This window comes from Ursus americanus, chromosome 23, assembly GCF_024610735.1.
Source record: "Ursus americanus isolate L20-20 chromosome 23, mUrsAme1.1.p, whole genome shotgun sequence".
Lineage (NCBI taxonomy): Eukaryota > Metazoa > Chordata > Mammalia > Carnivora > Ursidae > Ursus > Ursus americanus.
In genome coordinates, this window is record NC_142149.1 from 16,791,822 (window position 1) to 16,812,312 (window position 20,491).

Genomic DNA, 20,491 nt, shown 5'->3' on the forward strand with positions numbered 1-20,491 from the left:
CGTTAGGTGCCATTTCCTCTTCTGTGGCCAATCATGAACCTCCTGCTGTCCTTCAAGGCCTACACTAAATATTATGTCTTCCCGTATCCATCCCTAATGTTCTGCCATCACCTGGCAGAGTCAGTCTCTCTTGGCCAGGTTCCAAAAACATTTCATACATATCTCTGATAATGTCATATTATATTGTAGATAACCTATTTTTATTTCTGTCTTTCCTACTAAACCAGAAATGCCCTGCAGGTAGGGACTGCCTTTTTCATGTTTGTATCCCTAACACCTAGTTTCATGCCTAGTCCAAACAGGAGCTTAATACACTTTTGTTGAATGGAATTACTTACGAAGAGTTTTTATGACTCATTTAAAATTAGAGACCAATGCTTATTTAATAAGTCAGAATAGGCTATAATAATAGTAGTAATAACAAAGTCCCATTTCCACTGCTTATTCAAGTAACTGCTTCCTTTGTGGAAGTAGATTTTGAAAATCTTCACATGTCAATGTATATTTTTGATGTGTGTTCTTGAGATCCTGAAAGAATTATAGTTCTAATGCAGACTCGCACTTCTATGACATTCCTATTGGTGTCATATTCAGTAGATTCTGTTATTTCAGAGATATGTATGAAATACAGTAAGTTCCATGGATATGCATTTTATCTCTTTCAGACTTCGTGGAAATATTTTGTGAATTGTTTGTAAAGTCTGAGTCCATTTAAATCAAACCACATTAAATTGAGCATTTTCCACATGCGAAAACAGAGTTGTGGAGTTAAGACTCTAGTACAGACAGTCCCCAACTTATGATGGTTTGACTTAATGATTTTTTGACTTTTTGATGGTGTGAAAGTGATATGCATTCAGTAGAAACATATTTCAAATTTTGAATTTTGGTCTTCCTGGGCTAGAGGTAGGCAGCACAATATTCTTTCATGATTCTGGGCAGCAGCACCCACAGCTCCCAGTTGGCCATGCCGTCACAAGGGTTGTCTTCAACTTACAATGGGTTTATCAGGAGGTAACCTCATCATAAGTTGAGGAAGATCTATGTTATATATTATATAGTTTGGTCTGCTAAATTTGCAAAGTCCCAGTCACTGTAAATACGTTTTTTAGGTGTTTAAATTAGTTCCGTTATGAAAGTAAACATTTACTTCCATAAATGAAGAGCTTCAAATAATTTTTTTAATCTTTTTTTTTAAGATTTTATTTATTTATTTGTCAGAGACAGAGGAAGCACAAGCAGGGGGAGCAGCAGGCAGAGGTAGAGGGAGAAGCAGGCTCCCCGCTGAACAAGGAGCCTGATGCAGGACTTGATTCCAAGACCCTGGGATCATGACATGAGCCGAAGGCAGATGCTTAACCGACTGAGCCACCCTGGTGTCCCTCAAATAATTTTTTTAAATGGTCTCCTCTCCCTCATTTCCTTTTCTTTCTTTCTTTTTTTTTTTTTTAAAGATACAGATAGAGACAGCCAGCGAGAGAGGGAACACAAGCAGGGGGAGTGGGAGAGGAAGAAGCAGGCTCACAGCGGAGGAGCCTGATGGGGGGCTCGATCCCATAGCGCCGGGATCAAGCCCTGAGCCGAAGGCAGACGCTTAACCGCTGTGCCACCCAGGCGCCCCCTCCTCTCCCTCATTTTCTTTGAGTTTTGTAGGAAAGGAGTCAACAACAATTTACTTATTCAGCCATTTACTGAGTACATATTATATGCTAGACATTATGGTGGATGTTTGCAATTCCAGACTGAGGAGGTAGCGCCTGCTCTTGAATAGTTCATGGTCTAATGGAGAAGGTATATAAACAAATAATTGCAACTTAAACTTTGGAGAAGAGGAAAGAAACTCCTTTGAGAAGCCATGGTGAGGTTGAGAATGGATGTGTCTGCAGATGAATTTGTGGTAAGAGAAGCAGTGAGCTGAACGAAGTTCATACCTGGTAGTCCTTTTTTTTTTTTTAATATGCGAAGTAGGAATCTAGATCTTTTCTGTGAATTAAACGCATGGGGTAGCGCTTGAGAAGAGAAGAACGGTGACAATCTGGGTAATTAATGTGAAGAATGGGAGGCGGACTAACAGAAACCAGTAAAGGGTGGCATGCAGTATCGAGAAGCAGTGAGCATGGAACTGAAATTGGATAACAGGAAATTGTGAGAATATCAGTCAGGACAGTGGTGTAATTTTCGCTGGCTGTGCTCTGTGGCCAACGTGTAGGTGCAGTAAAGCCATATTGTGTTCAGGCCTGTGGGATGAGTAGAATAGAAGTGTAAGAAGGCCAGGGAGTTGAAAGAAAGTGTAGCTTAATGTGGAAGGAAGTACCATTAGGAGGAAGTTGATAAATTTGGAGAAAGTTAAGAAATAAGAGGATGAGGATAAGGCTTGGTACTTTGTCCTCAGCAAGTCTTCATTTTCTCCTTTCTGACTCCCCTTTCCTTTGCCTTGTTTTACCACCACCATGACCACCTGCTTCTGCTGTGGTTTATATGAATAGTTTCAAGTCATGATGGTAGCAGTTGGCTTGGAGGGTGAGATTAGCAGCCAGGTCCCAAAGTCTTCATCAGAAGTGCCCCAGTGGTTTGGATGCTGGCAGTGCCTCCTGATGTTGGCCTCTAGGAGAAGCTCACACCTGACCACTGTATCACACTACTGCTTGTGCTCCAAGAGTGGGTCAAGGGCAAAGACATTTTATTGGCCATGGTTCTCGGGACAAGAATTTACTCTGTGGTGAGAAGGGTTAAGACTCTTAAGCCTTCAAGGGTTTCCACTAAGTTCCCCTTGTCTCTACAAATCTAATCATAGGCACACATCTCATTACTCTCAGGGATTTTAAAGGGAGTCTTTTTTTGACATATAGAAGCAGTGACCATACTGGCAACCCAAAGGGTCTTCCTACTGAGAATCTAAAATATCTAGTAGAGTTGTACCTTGTGATTTCTTTTATGTGAGTTATTAAACGTATTGTCATAATATTTTTTAAAGAAACAGTTTTTAAGGCTTTCATTCCAAATGAGGACAAACTATTATACATGGAAACACACTATATTTCATTTCCAGAAATTTTCTTTTTCACCTGTACTTTTGAGTGTAACACTGAAATCTAATAAATCATTATTTTGCAGAATGCTTTTTTTGGTATAGTGTAAGGGAAAAACTCATGAAACAAGAGTCATGCATCTTAAGTGTGAAACTGCAAGAAAGGTGAGAATTCCTAGAGTTAGTAAACTGAAACCACAGGTCGTCCGAATCTTAGAAATGGAGTTAATGGTCATGAAGAGTTGGCTAAAGAAATCCTGGGGAGTCTAAATCACCAGTCCTGCTCTTTCCCAATTGTTACTGATAACTTTTAAGCCATTTAGTAGTGCTTGCCTAGAAAAGAATTGAATTTTGTTCTTTTGAAACTTCATCTTCATCTGGGTGGTGCTGAGAAAAGCGTGTGCCTCCCTTGGCATTAGTCACATGAAGTAGGACATTCACCTTTATCCACTAAGTCGTAACATCCATTTGGATCCTATGGATTGCTCTATACCAGCCAACTCAAAACATGTTTGCCTGTTCTTCAAGGGCTTGTGTTGACAGGTAGACCTGTAATTTCTATGACTAAGATATGGTTTCCATAGCCTACCGTATCATAATAGATTTGTGTTGAGTTAAATTTGCCTAAAAGCAGATCTCTTTTATTCTTTGACTTTAAAGTAAAAGATAATAGAAAATAAGTAATACTTCCTAATTAGGTATTTAGGTCAAAGAGACATTTTCAGAGTTAAATGTATTTGTTCTAAATGATAGTTCAAATATACTTTTCCAAAGACCTTTAATTGGCAGCTTTCACACTCAAATATTGGTACTTGTGTAGGAATTTTTTTCTGGATTTTCTATTTAAAAAAAAGAGTTTTAGAGGCGCCTGGAGAGATCATGCAACTCTTGATCTCCAGGTCATGAGTTCAAACCCCATATTGGGTGTGGAGCCTACTTAAAAAAAAAGAGCTTTAGTTGTTCATTCTTGTTCTGCTCTGGCACTTGGGTATTATATGTTAATGACATGACTATAGTTTTCCTAACATGCATATGAAGAAGAAAGAAAACTTTCCTTTAGATGTCTTACTTGGAGTTTAGTTAGTTGTTATAAGACTGTTTTCTTTTCCTTTTTAGGTTGCAAACATGTTAAAGGCATCCTGTTATATGGGCCCCCAGGTTGTGGTAAGACTCTCTTGGCTCGACAGATTGGCAAGATGTTGAATGCAAGGGAGCCCAAAGTGGTCAATGGGCCAGAAATCCTTAACAAATATGTGGGAGAATCAGAGGCTAACATTCGTAAACTCTTTGCTGATGCTGAAGAGGAGCAAAGGAGGGTAATGTTAATATAAGTTTTTTTAGTAAAAGTTGTTATCATTTATACAATGAGTGAAGCCCAAAGCTATGGTGGAAAACTTGTGATCCATGTTTTGAAAACATGCAGATAAAATTTATTTAGTACTGAATTATATTTTAATATAATAAAAAATATATTTAGTACTGAACCAGGGATTATGGGGAATTTACATGATGTGAACACATCATTACCCACATGTACATATACAAAGATAGATGATTATATAAGCCAAAGGTTTTGCAAAAACAGAGCATGAATTTATTTTCAGGTGTCACTTTTATTCCACATTACTTTCAGATACTTGAACTCATTTATCCTTTGGAAAAGGGGGGAATTAAATCCATAAAATGACTTCTAGAATTATCTATATGTAAGGTTCACGAGCAGAAAGCTAGTTTACTTACCACTAAGTCTTCTCACTTGTAGAGTGACAGGCATGAGTTGTTAAGTTCTCAAGGAAAGGAAAAGGTCTCAAAGGAAAGTTTGATGTGGGTCTTAGAAAAAAATTAATTAAAAGTCAAACCCGAGTTTACTAATTGTTATGGTTAATTTTATGTGTCAGTCTGATTGGGCCTCAGGGTGCCCACACATTTGGTTAAACATTATTCTGGGTGTGTTTGTGAGGATATTTCTGGATGAGATTACCATTTGCATTGGTAGACTGAATAAAGCAATTGCCCTCCCTAATATGGGTGGGCCCCAGTCAATCAGTTGAAAGCCCGACTAGAACAAAAGGGCTGCTCCTCCCCTGACTAAGAGGGAATTTCCTACTGCCTCACTCCTTTTATCTGGGCCATCAGTTCTTCCCTGCCTTTCTACTCAGACTGAAACTGCAGCCCTTCCTCACTCTCCAGCTTGCAGGCCTTTGGACGAGAACTATAGCATTGGCTCTCTTATGTCTCCAGCTTGCCAACTGCAGATATGGGGACTTGTCAAGCCCCATAATTGGGTTACCCGCTTCCTTATGATTAATCTTTCTGTAGATAGATATAGATCTACATTTAGATCTATATGGATCTGTGTGTGTGTGTGTGTGTGTGTGTGTGTATTTCCAGGTGTCCAATAGGATGGATCCATAGATCTATCTTACTGTTACATTTCTCCAGAAAACCCTCATACGCTAATGCTAACATATTTATTTCATCAGCAGAAGTTTAAAAACAATGCCATAAGATTTCTGCTTCTAGCAATACAGTAGACTAGGTAACCTGAAAACCTGTCTTCCATAAACACCTTCAAATGCTGGGTAAAATATAACTAAAATCATTTTAAATGCATAATTTAATTCTCAAGAAAGAAAAGGAGATCTTCAGAAATGAGAAGAAAACTCTGAAAATTAGAGTGGTAAAGATAAGAGCTACAGCTTTTGGTTCTGGTAATGTATGAGTTTGGGTTTTAGTACCCGCTAGCAGGTAGAAAATGAGTCCTTGAACCCACTTAGGGTGTGGACTAGGAACTGGAACCTTCAAAGGGGTTGTGTCCTCAATGAAAAGAATGGACTAAAAATTGCTCACCAGCACAAAGAAATAACAAAAACATTTAACCATCTGTCTGAGTTCTGCAGTGGGAGCTAAAGAATCTCTCATGGGAATTCTGAACTATGGATTCTTAACTTATGCTTAGGATTTGAAAGCACACACACCACCACCACCACCACCACCACCACCACCACCACCCCTGACCTATGTGGTCTCGGGCCCCCAAACTGAGAAATTGATTTAAAAATGAATCCTGGACTAATGATAGCATGGGATTGATAGATATTAGCAAACCGCTGGGAGGAGGAGAATGGAGGCCCAGAAAAAAAAGGTCCTGGTGTGTAGGGTCACCATTCCTTTGGAGATATTAGCCATTTCTGGAGGGAGCTGCTAAACAGCGGTACAGCCCTTTTGACAGGCCAGTGGGAGTAAGGGGCCAGAGGTTGAAATGCATGGCTCATGAAGAGAGGACACCTGATGAACTTACTTCCATTTGAGTTAGGACTGTGGAAGGCTGCACGATAGAAGCAGGGGTTAACCGGAAGTACACATGCTCTCACAGAGGCCAGCTTTGAATCACATCTAATTTCTCTACAATTAAATTGAAGGTTCCTAAATCACTAGTGCCCCTTGGCATCCAACAGAATTGTAGATCCTTCCTGGAAGAAGGTAGTACCCTGCAAGGCCACATATTATTTCTGTAGTTTGCAAATGAGATGCCTGGTTATAATCAAAAGCAGTCAGGTGTACAAAGACATAGACAACTTGAAGAAAGAGAAACAAAAGGTGATAGAAATTGGGCCTCCAGATATTGGAATTCTCAGATACAGACTTTTAAAATAACTACACTTATCATGTTCAAAGGGAAGCAAAATTGATAATTTTGGCCAAACAGTGAAAACTATAAAAAAAAAAAAAAAAGGAAATTCTGGGAATGAGAAATTCAACAACTGAAATTAATTCAAGTAGTTGGGTTTAAACAGCAAATTGGAAACATCTGAAGAGAGAATTAGCGCACTGAAAGATGTTAGACAAAAATAACCAGAGACAAAGGATGAAACCAATGAAAAGTGATAGAAAATACCAACACAAATGATGGAAACCAGAAATTAGTTGAATGCTATTTCTAAGAAGCTGGAAGAGAAGAACTATTAACTTAGAACTTTGTATCCAGTAAATGGATAAATTGTCATGTAAATATACAATGAAGTATTACACAGTAGTAAGAAATAGACTATGGTTATACATAGTTGTGGATCTCACAAATAAATGTTGAGCCAGAGAAACCAGACGAGAAAGAATACATACTGTGCGATTCCATTTATATAAGGTTGAACTAAGATATAATGTTTAATGATACATGCTTAGGTGGTAAACTATAAAGAAGAGTGAGAAGTAATTTCTGTAAAAAATCAGATTGGGGTTGCCTATGGGGAATAAAGGGGAGGGGTATTGGGGAAGAGTTGTGAGGACATGTGCCCACGATGCTGGCACTATTCTCTTTCTTGTTACATTATAGGGATGTTCATTTTTCGACAGTTCCTTGAAACATGCATTCATATTTTGTGAACTTTCCCTCTCTGCATCCCATAGTTCACCATAAAAAAGTTTAAAAGAGGTAAACTTAATAATCACTGCATGAGACAACAATAATAGTCATCAATACATTTTTTTTTTAAAGGATAGAACTAAAATATGGAACAAAACATATCGGAAGTGGATTAAGTTTATGTAAGATCTTTGTATTATTTGGGAAGAAGATAGTACTGTTAATTAACATCAAACATTAAGTTAAGTGTGTATGTGAAAATTGTGTATAACTTTCACACTTTTCCAAAGCATGAGGAGGAGCTGGGAAAGGAATAAAGAAAACTCAAATTCTTTAGAAGGCAAGACTCAAAGAAAATGTGAAGATATTAAAAATGTAACTTTAAAAAAAATTTCACTTACATCAACAGTCAAAATGATAAGGTACCTAGAAGTAAATCTTAACAGGAAAATTAAAGGAGAAAATTATAAACATTTTTGAGAATATGTTTTCAAGAGCTAGTAAATGATAAACCATGTTTATGTGTGGGACTACTGACATTATCATAAAATGACAGGTCTGCCCATATTAATTTATAAATTTATGCTTTTCCAATCAAGTCTAATGGGAATTTTTTGGAATTTGACAACTTGATTTTTTTTTTTTTGAAACTTGAAGAGCCATGAAAGTTTTGGAAAATTATGAAGACTTATTTCATATCATGATTTACTGGAAAGCTGTAGTAATTGAGACAGTTACATGTTCTTGCATAAGCAAACCAAGGAAACAATAGAACACAGGAAGAACTTGCTATATGAAAAGTGACAATACAAATCAAAGGGGAAGGAATATTCCGTGAATCAGGATGAGATCATTGGCTTTCTGTTTTGATAAAGATAAAATACAGTCCTTATCGTATCATACAGAATTGCAAAATGGATTTGCAAAAAATAAACTAAAACTTACCAGAGAAAACATTTTTAGAAGAAATACAGGCAAAAAGCTTTAAGAATTGAGGCTAGAGAAGAATTCTTTAAAAAAGAAAGTTTCATTTGTTTGTTTGTTTGTTTAGAGCCACCCAGTCACCCCAAGAAGAATTTCTTTATTAAGATACAGAAATCAAATCCATAAAAGAAAAAAAATGTTAGTTTGGTTATATTAATATAATATGAAGAAAATTCCCTCTGACAAATTACACTAAATATAGATGTCTCAAACTGGAGAGGATATTTGCAATGCATATAATCCACAAAGAATTGGTGTTTTATAAATTGTCTGTAATAACTCCTTCATATTAAGTACGAAAAAGACAAACACCACAATTAAAAAAAAACCAACCAAACAAACAACCAGCGGGGGCACCTGGGGGCTCAGTCAGTTGAGTGTTTGATTCAGTTTTGGCTCATGTCATGATCTAGGTCTCTGGCCTTAGCCACATTGGTTCTAGAAGGCATGGGTCTTGGTGGATTGGTACAAGTCCAGTAACTCTTCAGACAGTCCCAGAACCAATTCAGTTTTATTGTTCATCCCTAACACTACAATATTTTCTGCTTCAGAAATCTTTTTAACACTCAGGGTGCCAAGAAAAATTGTCATCATCATTTACTATCTGGGTTGAAATAACTCCTTTTTAAAAATTATTTTTAAGTTATTTTACAAGTAATTTACAAATGTAAGAGTAAAAGGAAGTGAAAGACGATTATATATCTAATAACTTAAATATAGCAAACTAAATTTTTATTCCATATTTTATTGGTTTTGAAGATATAGATATAGATATATCTATATATCTATATCTATGTAGACATTTATATACCTACATCCAAATGGGCAGGAGCCTCTGAATGTAACTAACAGTCCATCAGTTGTCATGCATGAACTTCTACATACTGGTTCTAAGTTTTACTTTATTTTTTAAAAGATTTTATTTTTTACTTATTTGTCAGAGAGAGCACGCGCGCAAGCACAAGCAGGGGAAGCGGCAGGCAGAGGGAGAAGCGGGCTCCTTGCTCAGCGAGGACTCTGTCCCAGGACCGTGGGATTATGACCTGACCTGAAGGCAGACACTTAACTGACTGAGCCACCCAGGCGTCCCTGATTCTAAGTTTCAAATACACCTGTAATGGAGTCTAGCTTGTCATTACTTCTGATTCTTTTTGTACTTGCATTGTCAAGACACAATACTTGAATTTTTTTAAAAAAATCATTATTTTGTTGTAGAGAGGATGGCCACCAAATTGCAAAACATTTTCATTTTTAAATTTGTAGACACCTTTTAGAATGGCTAAATTTTTTAATATCTATATCATCTGTTTCTTCTCATCATCTTTCTATTAATACCTGCCTTCAGCATCTGTCTACTTAGAAACCATATCAAGGAAATTTTGATGCATAGATGAAATAAGAGATGAAAGAACACTGTCATGTGTCCTTTTAGAAAAATGAGATGGTGTAGTTTCTTGTCACAAAATATTGCACAATGAAAATTTTTGTTGAATAAATAACTAGATGAAAATGCCATTTTTTTTGTCCTTAGAAGTATATTATTCACTCATTCTTTATTTTTAATTTGAGAGAGAGAGAGTGGGGGCAAGATAGGGGCAGAGGGAGAGGGAGGGAGAAACTCAAGCAGACTCCCCACTGAGCACAGAGCCCACCGCAGGGCTCGATCCCACAGCCCTGAGATTAGACCTGAGCTGAAACCAAGAGTCAGCACTCAACAGACTGTGCCATTGAGGCACCCTGCACTCGTTCTTGAGTTTGAGAAAATGTATGCAGGATAACATCACCTGAAGCCACGTAGTCTGAGATTTTACTTATTATCATCGATTTCACCATCTTCATTAGAGTTTCAAGTGCTACCTTATCACTCTGCATTAATCTTTGGATTAGATGTAATAAGTGTGAAATATTTGCCTCGGTCAGTTTTCTTTTCTTTGCCATTATGGCCGGTGGAGGGGGGGAATCTGAATTTTCAACTGTGTTCAGTTAAAGCTAAAACCAGGCAGCAAAGATGGTGGATGGTGTCTCCGGACTTCTTTTATACCTTCTTGAAAGATGTTGTAATTTTTTGGGCAACACAGTAAGAAAACTGAAGGGTGATATCCTAGCGGTCTTGATTTCACTATTGCATTATCCCTCTGAGCAATTCCATCATTCTTTCACTTTCTTATTATCTTCATTTCATTATTTTATTTTCATTTCATTATTTTTTTAGGATAGGTAGGAATAATTGATGAGTAATGATGATGTAATTTCTAGAATGTTGAAATAGCATATCTTAGATTTAGAAAAAGGTCCAGTGGACTCATATGGTAATTGCAAGATAGAATGAGTTTTATTCTATTTATTCTATTTTTTAAAATATATTTTCCATTTTCTTCTGTGGAATACTTCTAATTTAAAAAGTCATAAAATATCAATATTTACAAATAGTTAAAATTGTTCAGCAAAAAAACTTAAAAACTGAAACTGTGTCTAGTGGACCCTGATGATAATACTGAGGATTAAATACTAGGTGCAGGTGAGCCAAAATGTCCCCTCTCGAAAGAGGCATTTTATAAAAATCTGTTGTGATCGTTTCCACATGGCTGCATAGGTGTCTTTGGTGCTGTTTTTAAACTTGCAGGGAGTTGTTTTTTTTTTTTTAAGATTTTATTTATTTATTTGACAGAGAGACAGGCAGTGAGAGAGGGAACACAAGTAGGGGGAGTGGGAGAGGGAGAAGCAGGCTCCCAGCAAAGGAGCCTGACATGGGGCTCGATCCCAGGACCCTGGGATCACACCCTGAGCCGAAGGCAGACGCTCAACGACTGAGCCACCCAGGCGCCCCTAAACTTGCAGAGAGTTTAAATATGACACTATTCATGATACAACTGAGTTGACAAAGAATTTCTAGGTAGATGTTAATCTAGCCAGCCTTTTCAGTTACACCTTTTCTCAATTCTTACATCCAGGAATGGCTTGGTATACTCAGCTAACAACCCCGTGGAGGGCAGATGTGTGTTACATAATAAAGAAAAGCATCACCTCTGTGATTCTGGACAGTCCAGGCCGACAGAGATGAACACTTGCATATAGGTCAAACTGGTTAAATATAGAACAGCCGTTATCGAAGGCAGTTGCCAGGGGCTCCACAGCATCAGCTCTGTTTCTGTGGGGGAAGACTTTGCAGATGGTAAGAACAGAGCTAGAGGCCAGTGAGTTAGAGGATTGCATTGGGAAATTTAAACTCTTTGGTAAAGGGTTTATTGATGAGTCAGCTATATTAATCTGTGAACATTAATCTTGACATCTTCCTTGCCTGACTTCCAATTTATTGCAAGAACTTACCTTTATTTAAGTAACACACCTGTAAAAATTGGTGTGGTTGTACTGACTAGGTTGGGGGAAGGCACCTGATGACAGGTCACAAGATTAGTAAGGTTCTGAAAAGGTCAGAATGGTACCGAATTATATTTAAGACAGATTGTTCCTGGGGGCATACAGTGTTCCTATTGTCTCTGGCTTTCCATCCACACAGATGATTTTTGAGGTCAGACTGAGAAGGAAGTCATGATTCCAGTGGCAACAGAAGGTACATTGACAGCAAAATTCATACATTTAGCAGCTTTTTGTTTCGTGCTAAACTGGCAGACAACCTTGAATAAGAATGTCTTATAAAATAATGTAGAATCTCAGGGCGCCTGGATGGCTCAGTTGGTTAAGCATCTGCCTTTGGCTCGGGTCATGATCTCAGGGTCCTGGGATGGAGCCCCTCATGGGACTCCCTGGTGGGTGGGGAGTCTGCTGCCACCCCCCCCCCCACTCGTGTGTGCACGCTCACTCTCTCTCTCTCAAATAAACAAATAAATAAATAAATAAAATCTTAAAAAAAAAAAAACCAATACACATGTTAAAACTCACAAAACTGGGGGCACCTGGGTGGCACAGCGGTTAAGTGTCTGCCTTCGGCTCAGGGCGTGATCCTGGCGTTATGGGATCGAGCCCCATATCAGGCTCCTCCGCTGTGAGCCTGCTTCTTCCTCTCCCACTCCCCCTGCTTGTGTTCCCTCTCTCGCTGGCTGTCTCTATCTTTGTCAAATAAATAAAATCTTTAAAAAAAAAAACCCACAAAACTGCATACCAGAAAACTCAATTTTATAAATTTTAGAAAACAGATAAAGTATCTTTTAATACTTACATTCTATTATTCATATCTGGATTATTGTTCACTCTTTAATGCAATTCTCTGCAAGAGGATAGTCATGTGTTCATCAAGGTTTCCAAAATTTAACTAGGTTGTTTTTTTCCCTGAACACTATTTAGAGATTGTTCTCCTTCCACCAATGTTTTAAAAACTAAAATCAAATCTGGAAAAAAAATTAATTTTCTCAATATAGTCGTATTTATTGAACAGGTGTCTGATGATAAATGATAGCTTGGTTGCTTAAAAAAAATTTCAACACCAAAAGCTATCATCTTTCCAACTATAGAAAAGACTGAGAATAAGGAGTTGGAACTATACCTTCAGCTTTGCTGAACACTTCTGTATGGTAGGGTATTAATTCTTGGGAATTTTGTGACTGAAAAACTGAGATTCTACATTTTTTAAAAAAGATTTTATTTATTAATTTGAGACAGAGAACAAACGATGGGAAGGGGCAGAGGGAGAGAGAAAGAAGCAGACTCCCCTTTGGGCAAGAAGCCTGATGGCAGGGCTCGAACCCAGGACCCAGAGATCATGCCCTGAGCTGAAGGCAGACACTTAACCGACTGAGCCACCCAGATACCCCATAGAATAGTCAAAATTGTTATGACAAAGAATAATGTGTGGAGGAAGCAAGCTTGCCCAGCCTACTGCTACAGTAGAATAGGCTGGTAATAATATAAAAACATAAAGCCCAATAGAAATGACATCTCAATCAATGAAAAAAAGATTATTTCGTCTATAGTATTGGATCAGTTAGTTGATTGTTTGAATAAGAATTACTTGCATTCTTACTTCACATGTACCATTTACAAAAATGAAACTCTAGATAGATTGAAAAATTACATATAAAGTAAATTTTAAAAGAGGAAAATATAGGTGACCATCAGGGTCTGTAATGGGGGAGGATTTTAAGGGTGAAAGTAATTTTAAAAATCATAAAATGAAAAATGGGTACTTCTGGCTACTTACATAGTAAAAAAAAAAAAAGTAGAAGTCCTTCTGTATTAAAAAATATGCCATAAATAAAATCAAAAGATAAGTGGCAAACTGGGATAAAATATTTATAACAAATGAATAATGCCCTCAATATATAAAAAATTTTTCTAGAAATCAATAAGAAACACTATTAAGTCCCAACAGAAAAATGTGCAAAGAATATGTACAAATAATTAATAAAAGAAAAATTACAAATGGTAAAAACATGATTTTAAGAAGTGCCAGCCTCTTCAGTAATCAGACAAATGCCAGTTAAAAACAGTTGAAAAACACCATTGTTCGGTTATCAAGTTGGGAATTACTTTTTAGATTTTTCTCATATTCATTACTTGTGAGGATGTACCAAGATAAGCACTTTATATACCTTGGTGGGATTATGAAGTGATAAAATATTTCTGGAAAAGTATTTGACAACCTATTTTAAGGGCCTTAAAACACTCAATACACCTTTTAAAGTAACAATTTGCATTCAGGAAGTAATCGTATCTGTTGTCAAGGAGTTAAGTACAAAATGTTTATTATGGAGCGCCTCGCTGGCTCAGTCAGAGCATGTGACTCGATCTCTGGGTCGTGAGTTCAAGTCCCATGTTGGGTATAGTGATTACTTAAAAATAAAAATCTTAAAAAAATGTTTGTTGTAACAACATACATAATACTCAAAACTTAGAAATTATTAAATGTCTGACAGGAAGGAATTAATGTGAAGTTAGGGGAGTTCTCTGTGCAACCAGTCATACAATGAAATATTATGGAGCCATTAAAAATTATGTAGTTGTATTTATAGCCATGTGAAGGGCTGAAGATAATATCCGTACTGAAAAAAGGGATACAAACTACCTACACAGGACCTAATTAATACTATGAGTTATTCGTAGCTAGTTGAATTTTGGATGATTGTGATTTCTTTACATTTTTAAGTATTTTTCCACATTTTCTTTATAACGATCATGTTTTTTGCAAATAGAAACAAAAATAACAATTTTAAATAGTTTTCAAAGAATAATGTTCAAGAGAATACAAGATGCAGTGAGTTACCAATTTTTTAATTAAAATAAATTTAAAATATAGAAATAAATCCACAGAATGTTAACAGCATTTATCTTTAGGTATTATATAGTATATATCATAGGTATGATATAACATAGCTTATTTTTAACTTATTTCCATTTGCTTTTCAACTTTTGCTCAGTTAACATCTAATGCTTTTATAACAAAGTAAAAAAACCCCAACTCTTAAAAAAAAAGATTCTATCCTTACCAGAGGTTAATGAACACCAACCATATTTAATCCTGAATCTCATTATGCCTATCATTTATATTATCCATTTGTTAGTTATGTTCATTTTCACCTATTTTGTTAATCCCTGGTGTTTTTTGTTGTTGTTGTTTAGAAAAAGAAAAGAAAATTTATAGAGTGCACTTCCTTCTTAGGTTCCTATAATAAGAGACTTAAGTACTTGAATATAATTGTTAGAAGGTCCATGTTAACCTAATGAATTATTAGCATTTGAAAGTATTTGCATCTGTTAAAAGTTTACAATACATAAACTATTTTCTTGTAATGATGACTCTTTATTAAGTAAACTCAAATCACTATGCAGAAGAAATAGCACCCCCTTGACTATTCTTTCTATTAACTATGTCTCTGTTCTCACTTTACAGTTAGGAAGTACTTTGTTTTCATGTGATATAACCAAATGTGAATCATGTTCACCTCCTTCCGTCATCTGCCCACTTCCCAGTCGACCTCCGGGTAGAGTTGCTGTTTAGTTATATAATATGACAAACAAACATTAAACCTGCTGCAACTCGGACAGTTCTCTCACCAAAACTCAGGGAAAATGGGAGGGAGTTGCCATTCACTGACTTAAGACAGGCATCTGATAATTCTGAGCTCTTCTTTCCAGTAGTGAGATAAGAAATGCATGTCAATGAACAGATTATTATTTGATGGACTCTTCACATTCATTAATGTATAATGTGTATTTTTGTTTTATGGCTGTTAAGTATGAGGTTCTGGAATGCCTTTTCAGTTTGCAGAGTTCTGAGAATGCAGTTCCAATACGTTTGAGAGGGTAGGAGCCATGAGTACACCTGCTGTACTTATTAGTCAAAATGGAGCAAAATCAATCCATGATGGCTTTGTTTTGCTTTCGTTGACTAGTTTGTTTAGTAATATATTCAAATTATGACCTTGACTCTAATTTCTTGCCTTGCTAGCTTGGTGCCAACAGCGGTTTGCACATAATCATCTTTGATGAAATTGATGCCATCTGCAAGCAGAGAGGGAGCATGGCTGGTAGTACCGGAGTTCATGACACTGTTGTCAACCAGTTGCTGTCCAAAATTGATGGGGTAGAGCAACTGAACAACATCTTAGTCATCGGTATGTTTACTTAAAAAAAAAAACCAACAGAAGTTCTATGATTTCAAAACATTAGACACATAGGTTCTGAATTAAGATCTGTGTAGGTTGTAGTTAATACTGTGTTGCCCATGTTTCCAAATTAGTATCAAGTGATATTGAAGAATCTTAAGTACCTATTTTAATGTCTGGCCTTAATAAGACAAATAAAAGATGGGTTTTAGTGACTCATGGGTGTATGCTCATAGCTCAAAGATGAAAAAGGCAGCACAGTGTAATGCAGTGGTTTTCAAATTGCGTCCTATAGGCCTCCAGGGGCCCTCAGAGGTGCCTCAGGGTCTGTGAGTGAGCTTCAGATCATGTATCCCAATTATAACTTCTTTAACTGTTACATGTACTGAGGTTCTCTTAAGATGACTTTAAAAAAACAAAACAAAACTTCTGTTATTTATGAACATTGAAAACCATTGGCCTACAAAAAAGGAGAGGGATTTTGGGGTTGGGCAGATCACATTCACATTGTCCCTCTCTCACTTTGACAGCTGCTTAGCCTCTCTGAACTTTATCTTCTCTTTTTAAATATTTGAAGATTTCATTACATTTATATTCCATTGGCAGTATGGCGAAATACTAAAGCAGAGTCTTCAGGGGTTTCCATTAGAACAGATCAAGAACAAATGATATTTTTATTTGAGAATAATTGGTTTTCTGTTTGACCTTTATAATATATCTTAGCTTGTTTGAGAAATTACTATTTGTACATGTAGTAAAGGGACTATTTATTTATTTATTTATTTATTATGTTGTGTTAGTCACCATACAGTACATCATTAGTTTTTGATGTAGTGTTCCATGACTCATTGTTTGTGTAGAACACCCAGTGCTCATTGCAATACGTGCCCTCCTTAATACCCATCACTGGTCTAACCCATCCCCCACCCCCTACCCTCTGAAACCCTGTTTGTTTCCTGTAGTCCATAGTCTCTCATGGTTCATCTCCCCCTCTGATTCCCCCCCCTTCATTTTTCCCTTCCTTCTCCTCATGTCCTCAATGCTATTCCTTATGTTCCACATGTAAGTGAAACCATATGATAATTGTCTTTTTCTGCTTGACTTATTTCACTTAGCGTAATCCCTTCCAGTTCCATCCATGTCGATGCAGATGGGGGGTATTCATCCTTTCTGACGGCTGGGTAATATTTCCATTGTATATATGGACCACATATTCTTTATCCATTCATCTGTTGAAGGGCATCTCGGCTCCTTCCACAGTTTGGCTGTTGTGGACATTGCTGCTATGAACATTGGGGTGCATGTGCCCTTGAAGGGACATTTTATCTTATTTTTGAACTTTTGTTGTTTTGTTTTGAAATCTGTGTTTAGGAATGACCAACAGACCAGATCTGATAGATGAGGCTCTCCTTCGACCCGGAAGACTGGAAGTTAAAATGGAGATAGGTAAGCAGGTCTGTCACTGGTTGGGGGAGGGGTGTGTGTGTGTAGAGTTCATGAGTAAGAGCAGAGTCCTATAACTTAACATCGGTTAGAAAAGTTATGTATCATGAGGAGCTCATGTTTACCTACCTAAGTACCTATAAGAAAAGCATTAGGATGGGGCACCTGGGTGGCTCAGTTGTTAAGCGTCTGCCTTTGGCTCAGGACGTGATCCCGGCATTCTGGGATCGAGCCCCACATCAGGCTCCTCTGCTGGGAGCCTGCTTCTTCCTCTCCCATTCCCTCTGCTTGTGTTCCCTCTCTCACTGCCTGTCTCTCTCTCTGTCAAATAAATAAATAAAATCTTTAAAAAAAAAGAACAGCATTAGGATGATTGTAATTTCTATTTTATTTTCAATTTTACCAGGCTTACCAGATGAGAAAGGTCGACTACAGATCCTTCATATCCACACAGCAAGGATGAGAGGGCATCAGTTACTCTCTGCCGACGTAGACATTAAAGAACTGGCTGTGGAGACCAAGAATTTCAGCGGTGCCGAACTGGAGGGCCTGGTGCGGGCGGCACAGTCCACTGCTATGAACCGACACATCAAGGTCAGGAAGATCACCTAACACGTTCGGGGTCTGCAGCTCTGTAAATGCTGTGTCCGTGTTCTGTCTCTTTCCTTTCAAACATGCAAGGGCTATGGTAGTGCTGACTTTTGACAGAGAAGAGACCTGGTAAAAGGAATAGGAATTGTCAGCTGCCAAAGTGTCAGGGTGGCAGGAAGTGGATGATGCTGGCGTCTGCCCCACGGTCACTGCTGACACACCTGCCTCGGTTTGCCGCTGTCTGATAGAAACGTGTGAAGTTGAAGAGTTGGAGGAATTTAATTTTTTTTTTTAATGGAAGTTTCCAAAGGAATTTTTTTTTAAAGATTTTATTTATTTATTTGAGAGAGAGAGAGAGCGCATGAGGGGGGGAGGTCAGAGGGAGAAGCAGACTCCCCACCAAGCAGGGAGCCTGATGCAGGACTCGATCCTGGGACTCCAGGATCATGACCTGAGCTGAGGCAGTCACTTAACCGACTGAGCCACCCAGGCGCCCTTGAAGAATTTAATTTTTAATCTTTGTACTGTGTTGAGTTGTAACATGTCATAGAAGTTGGGTTTTCTATGATGCTTGAATTATGGGGGCTGCGTCGTTCAGCACACACACTGAATACCTGCTGTTTTCTGAGTATTAAACTGGAGACACAAAGATGATAAACTGTGACCTCTCCCCTCGAGGAATTTAGAGTCAGGTGGATAGATATGTTTGTAAATGAGTACACTAATGTTATTGATACTACGGTAGGAAGACATACCAGGATACTTTTATGTTGATAAAGTGCTTTTGAACCTTTACCATCCCTTCTCTTCAGAGGTAGATGGATGACTCCCAGATTTATGTCTTGTCTCTTGAAAGTTTCTTTCTCCCACTTTCAAATTTACACAAAATACCTCTACCTCAATGGTTTATCAGGTCTCAAATTTAATATCCAAAACCAAATTCACTGTCTTTTTTTTTTTTTCTTTTTTACTGCTTTCCTTACTGTTCCTATTTTCCTGTTTATACCAATTTCCCAGGCTTAAAACTTCAGGAATATCATTAATTCCTGCCACTCTCCTGTGTCCTACATCAAGTCATTTGCCAACTTTTGTCACTTATATCTTGGCAGTGTCCTTCAGTTTCTACCCACTTTCTGTTTGATTAGTCTTCCTGTTTCACACTATTCTACCCTACAGAAACTTTCGGAACAAAGTACAGACTTCTTAGCCTGATCCTTACGGTCCTCTAGATCTGACCCTAAACTGGCCTGTCCAAATGTGTTCCCAGTTATTCTCCATACTTTAGCCAAACTGAAATACTCATTGGTCATCAGACGTTAATTTATTTTGTTACTTCTCTGCTTTTGCGGAAGTCTTTACCCTCTATGTTTACTTATCTCTTTAATACCTAGTTCATATGCCACCACTTTCTTCAAACCTTTTCTGATTGTCTCCTTCAAGAAGGATGTCTTGTCTTCCTTCTTGAAATAGTGATGTATCACCTGTGGTACTTTGGGTTCACTTCGGTTCCCAGTAGACGTGTTCAGCACCTGCTCTATGCCAGACGCTGTGCTGGCAGCTAGTGCTACACCTGAAAGAAACCACCTACCCTGAGCAGCCCGTAGTTTTAATCTCCACATTCAGTAACAGAAAGGACAGGAGACGTAAGGAAGTGAGAAGGTGTCAGATGTGGCCAACTCGTGGGGTGAGAGGATGCTTCACTGAGACATTTCTGGGTGAATGCATCTCTTGGTGGGGTAGGACATTTTAGGTAGAAGGCAAAGGAACAGAGACACAAAATAGCATGGCATGTTAGGGTAATTCAGTATCGCTTCAGCATAAAAGGTAGGGGAGGGGAGGTAGAGAGAGACATTGTGGGGAATAAGTCAGGAGACTAAAGCAGGGAGTGGAGCACAAAGAGCCTTTTATATTGTGCTAAGAAGTATGGACTTTTTTCCTGGAGTAGTGCTAAGCCATTGAAGCGTTTTAAGAATAGCAGCGACATAGTGTTAAAACATAAGCTCACTCTGGCAGCTGTGTCGAGTGGAGTATTGAGGGGAGTGGAGTTGGCAACATCCTGTCACTGGTTCTAACCCAAGGATCAGCAAACTGTGGCCCATGGGCCGTATCCAGTTCACCACCAATTTTTATAAATAAAGTTTTTGGGGAACATACCCATTTATGTGTGTGTTGGCAGTGGCTGTTTTCATGCTACAGTGGTAGAGTTGAGTATTTGGAACAAGGACTGCTTGGCCCACAAAGCCTAAAATAGTTACTACCTCATTCTTTACAGAAAAAGTTTGTCAACCCCTGTTCTAGACTTTAAGTCCCTATCTTATTCGTGTCTGAATATCCCACCGTGCCCCAAATAGGTCTAAATACTGAGAACACAGCAGGTGTTTGGTAAGTGTTTCTAAAATTAGTAAGCTTATGTATTTATTCTGAATCAAGCTCTACCCATACCCATGTATGTATTCTGAATCAAGCTCTTCCCTACGTAGTAGAAGTGACTTTGTTCTAGCTCAGAAATGCCAAAGGTCAGGA

General features: G+C 37.9%; 1 protein-coding gene across 1 annotated transcript in view; it reads left to right on the forward strand.

Annotated features, from left to right (window-relative positions):
• The window catches only part of NSF (N-ethylmaleimide sensitive factor, vesicle fusing ATPase), a 147,125-nt gene that overhangs the window by 73,830 nt on the left and 52,804 nt on the right, over positions 1-20,491 (forward strand). The window contains exons 9-12 of the mRNA XM_045814603.2: positions 4,145-4,344; positions 15,778-15,943; positions 17,306-17,380; positions 17,784-17,971. Coding sequence (XP_045670559.1) covers positions 4,145-4,344; positions 15,778-15,943; positions 17,306-17,380; positions 17,784-17,971 — 629 coding nt within the window. The remainder of the gene's footprint in view (positions 1-4,144; positions 4,345-15,777; positions 15,944-17,305; positions 17,381-17,783; positions 17,972-20,491) is intronic.